This window comes from Plasmodium inui (assembly GCF_000524495.1).
Source record: "Plasmodium inui San Antonio 1 unplaced genomic scaffold supercont1.5, whole genome shotgun sequence".
NCBI classification, from domain to species: domain Eukaryota; phylum Apicomplexa; class Aconoidasida; order Haemosporida; family Plasmodiidae; genus Plasmodium; species Plasmodium inui.
Genome location: NW_008481839.1, coordinates 711,105 through 715,898, shown reverse-complemented (window position 1 = coordinate 715,898; position 4,794 = coordinate 711,105). Strand labels below are relative to the sequence as shown.

The following is a 4,794-nucleotide window of genomic DNA, read 5'->3' as shown; positions in this document are numbered from 1 at the left end:
CTTTTTTTTTTTTTTTTCACATTAACACTTCAAGTGAATCACTTCTGCGTCACTGCAAATCCAGCTAATTTGAATGGCCATGTTTGGCTTGCCACTCCCCCCAAAGAATACAAGAAGGGAATATATAAAAACACCATCAGTGTGCCATTTGGTGGAGATTCCACACCCTGATGAATCTGCCTCCCAACGCTCCGTAGCGCAACCTCTTATTTTTTCATTTTGTCATACCTTTGTAGTTATTTTTTAGGATCTTTTGAACGTTGATCCAGGGGTGGTAGTGAGACACGTAGTCGGTGATGTCCTTTCCCGCCTGTTCTAGAAGGATGTCTTTTCCTGTGAGGATAAAGGGGTGGGAGAGGCAATAACAAAACGGCGATGAGAAAAGGGAATGATCGTAGGGTTTCAGCAGCCAGGCGGTGATCAAACCAATATAAGTAAAACCGCAAGAGGGTGTAATTTATCGATGGTGTAACTGGTCAATGGTGTAACTCCTTGGTGGTGTTCATAAGAACAAACAGAACGGCTCGAGCTAAGCTGCCCTCCTCACTGATTTGTGCCCGTTTAGTCTTTTTTCTCCACTCTGCTGATCTTACCTCCTGGGTGGTACAATAAGTAGTATGTAATTTCGTAGATCTTATTTTTGAAAATGACCCAAGCATCCTTACTCGTGTTGTGTTTCGCCACCTGAACAATTTTAGGTTTAGTTAAAAAAAAAGGAAAGCGACAGCAGCATGAGTAAAAGGAAGCGCTTCTCAAAGCGGTGCCACAGCACCAATGAGACATGCGCATAGATGTTTACATAATTTTTTTTCTCCTCCATTTTTCGTTTCCAACTAGTCCAAAAAAAAAAAAAAAAGAAGAAGCTAATCATGCGTTTCCATCTATGCTATAAATGTACATACCTCTTCCCGGGTGTAGGTCTTTATGGCATTTTCATTTCCCTCGGTTTGTTCCTCTTCATTCTTAAATTCCTTCGACAGATTTGCGTATTGCATTTGTTTTGCGCCTGTAGAGGATGGGCAGTCACAAATGGTCATTTTTTGGCGTGTTGAAAAAGGGGGGCAAAACATGCCATTTCGGAACGAAGCTGGGGGTTAAGAAGAGCGTGGCTAGGAGACGGTGACATAAGAGCATCGGGTTCCCTCGCTGCAGAGCAAGCGAGCGATGGACTCACCATGCATATTTTTCCTTAAGAAAGAACATACAAGGTTGTCGATGTTTCTTTTCCAGTTTCTTGGCTTCAGCTTGTCGTCTTTGTCGTCAGCACCCTGTTTCGCAATAAAAGGAAAAAAAAGGGCAAATCAAAAGGCAAGTCAAGACACAAACGAAGGAGCAAATAAGCACCAGAGAAACCGTGAAAAATGTACTACGCTTGAGTACACATGCGCCAGACATTACAACCACGGTGCCCAGGCCACTAAAACAACACATGTGTGGTGCACGGATGCACTTTTCCACCGAGTGCGGAAAGAACACCCACATATGCATGTATGGATGTGCGTACGTAATGTATGTAAGCGTGCCTACACACGTATAAGCGGGTACATGTAGGCAACACGGTTTATACGCTCGAGATATGCGTGAGGGTTTACTTGCATGAGGGCACCGGATATGAGAAGGACTATCGTCAAAAGGGGGAATATGAAATGCGCGGCTGTATTTCTCTTAGGCATTTTGTTTTGCTATTTAAATTGGGAAAAAAAAAAGGCTTGAAAAAAATCGGGGTCCAGTAAATACACGCCGTTATTCAGTGGCTGTGTTTCTGTTTCGTTATTTTTGCAATTTGGTGACTTTACAATTTTGTGTTTTTTTCTTTTTCTGTTAACCTGGAAGGGCACACAGAAAAGTGATGCAGGTAACAAATATATATCTATATACGCAGGGAAGTTCAAAAAAAAAAAAAGAAATAATGTTTTTTTATTATAATGAAGTATACTATACATGCGAAAATACCTTTTTGTGGGGTGTTAAAAATAATGACTGCGGTTGGAGGCGACTTGGCGAAAAAAAAAATACTTTACAAATCTAAGTATAAAATTGAGTAGCTCGTTTGGATCAATTTTATGAAGGTTTTCTGTTTACGAATTTGTTTTAATTATTTTTAATCATCTTAATTATTTTTTGTTATTTTTTTTACTTCGTTTTATGTCTCCAGTTCGTCATTTTTTTAAAGAAGTTAATTCCTTGGCCTTTGGCTATTTATAGTTTGAGGATTTTGCTCCTCCTTCAGTTTGGCAACATTTTTATAGTTGTAACTCAGCTAGCCGCATATTCTGGCCAACTTTGTATATGCCCATTGAGGCTACTCTCTGTTAAAATCATTTACCCTTGCCCCGCTTTGCGTCCGCCCGATTCTTTTTCCTCCATGGCGTTAAAGTTTTTTTTATTTTCGTTTTGCCGTGGTCTTATATGGAGGTGCCACCTTCACCCTTGTTGAAATAATAACTCAAAGGACGGAATGTCATTCGGAATATAAATAACCTTTTTTTGGTTTTTTTCTTTTTTTTTTTTTATTTTGGGTTTCTATATAATTTAAAAAACATTGCAGAGATGTCTCCCCTGTTATTGAAGTATATATCTGGACCGCCAATTCAACGATCTGCTCATCTTTCGAGGCAGCTGTCTGCATCCCAATGTACCATTCTATAGTGGCTCTATTTTTTTTTTTTTTTTTTTTTTTAGCACTAGACATTTAGCATGTTAAAAAAAAAAATAAATTTTGTATGTTCAAATTTATTACAGAGATTCGTTCATGTGGGTTCGAATTGTATTCTAATAGGGGCATCCGTGATTGGGGGGGTGTTCAAACTGGTCTATAACTGGCGCGACCGGGAAGAAGGCGCCCTACCACGACTACCACCACGACCATCTTGTCGTACATGCTTCATTCTTCGCTGCAAAATCATATATCTGCTTACATCACTTCCTATACGTGCGAGTAACCGAAACATATAGGTTAACAGTTTGCACCTTCTCCTCAAAAGAGAAAAGATTATTCCTGCAAATTAGCTGCCCCATTTCAGTGAAAGTCCTCTTCAAACCGTCACATCGGTTACAAAGCAGGTTGACACAATTGTTGTGTGATTCCAGACGAGCGCCCTTAGAAACAATATGTCTTACTGCCTGCCTTACGTTGTTTTGGGGGATTAGACCTTCTTATAAAAATGGTATAGAAATAAAAAGGGGGGTGGGATGTCGAAATGGTAATCGCAATGACGCCCAGATGGTTCTCCCTTTTTTTTTTTTTTTTTTTTTTTTTTGTTATTCTGTGAAAGAGGCGAATGAAGCGGCTACACATTTGATCGTGCTTTTTTTTTAGCAGTGTGAAAAAACGTGATTAGCCATTTGGAGTGGTAATGTTTTTTTTCTTTTTTTTGGTGGGGCTGATCAATTCCCTTTCGTTGCCCCCCAAATGGTTAAAAGAAATGGAAAAACGATGGAAAAAAAAAATAATAAATGGGTAGCCGCTGAATGTATACGCGAGCAAGTGCAGGAGTTCCAAATGGCATTCGGCAAGTGACGAATAATCAATGACGACCCACCTTTTGCTAACAACGCCTGTTCTTTTTTAACGTAGGCGAGGAAAGTGCCGTGCACATGTGCCACCCCCCTGTGAGTACGCGTAGGAAATGTACCCACCTTAGTACATACACGCATATCAGGAGAAGCTGATTTGCCGTTGCATGAAGTTTCGAAGGAGGCACAGATGGGGGATGGCAAATGGGGGAAGCCAAATGGGGGAAGCCAAATGGTCACAGCGAAATTGGCCGATCCAAATGGCTTACCCCCCCTTCCAAAGGTGTTCCGTTAAAAGGCGCAAAGTTAAGGAGTCCAAGGGGCTCCCTCCCGCCGGCGCGTGCAAATATACACGTACACAATTTCGTCATTTATTTAGACCGCCTGTTCATTTCTACATGTTTTTTGTCACCCAATCACGTTACTTAGAACAGCCTTCGCGGTGCACTCCAACTGCCTGTATCGATGACAAATGTAGAAACAACTGTCACACACCAACATGGGACATTCCTATAAAGGGATTGTAGATGGGGAAACCCTAAACGAAGGGGTGATAATAGACAGTAGGGAGAACATACATGGGAGTACTTTTTTCCTTCCTTCCCCCATCCTGTACGTTCGAACCCCGTGGGTGCACATTTTGATGCTGAAATGATGCCACAGAAGTTCACATTCCTGTCGCTTGTCGCCTTCCCCCCTCCTAGCTCATTCCCCATTCATTGCGTGTATGAAGTACGTGTGCTTTTGCGTATGTCCACATGTATGCATGGGAGTGAAGGAACAACGGTGGAAAGTGCCATTCGGAGTAGAAACGAAGGGGAACATTCACAACAGAAATTACTGCACGTCTGGGGTAGTACAGTGGGTGAGAAAAATTGCCAGAAGGAATTCACAAAAAGAAAAAAAAAACACACAAGGTCAATTTGCTAACTAGTTATCAGCACAATGGTGGAAGGAATTACACGTATGTACACATCCCACGGTAGGGGCAAAATGCAAATGTCGCATGTTTATGTGTATTTTTACGTGTATTTTAACGCGTATGTTGATATGTATTTGGCGCGAGGTTCACGTGATGCATGCGTACAGACGTGCATCCGTAGGCAAGGGGCAGTGCTGAAAATGTGCTGGAAATTGCGCCAAACGCAGTGCTAAAAGAGTGCCAAAATAGGGCAACTAAAAGGCGCAAAAGGTGGCGTAAGAAGTGGCATAAAAAGTGGCGCAAAAAATGACACAAAGCTAACAATTAACACTTACACATTCCTTTTTTTTCTTTTC

General features: G+C 41.3%; 1 protein-coding gene across 1 annotated transcript; it reads right to left on the bottom strand.

Moving 5' to 3' along the window:
- Positions 1–214: 214 nt before the first annotated feature.
- On the bottom strand, positions 215–1,673 carry C922_01616 (hypothetical protein; the record flags this gene model as incomplete). Its single annotated transcript, XM_008817219.1, has 5 exons — positions 215–333; positions 594–684; positions 903–1,006; positions 1,175–1,268; positions 1,593–1,673. The coding sequence occupies 5 exons, from the start codon at positions 1,671–1,673 to the stop codon at positions 215–217; spliced, it is 489 nt and encodes a 162-aa protein (XP_008815441.1).
- Between the last annotated feature and the right edge of the window lie 3,121 nt (positions 1,674–4,794).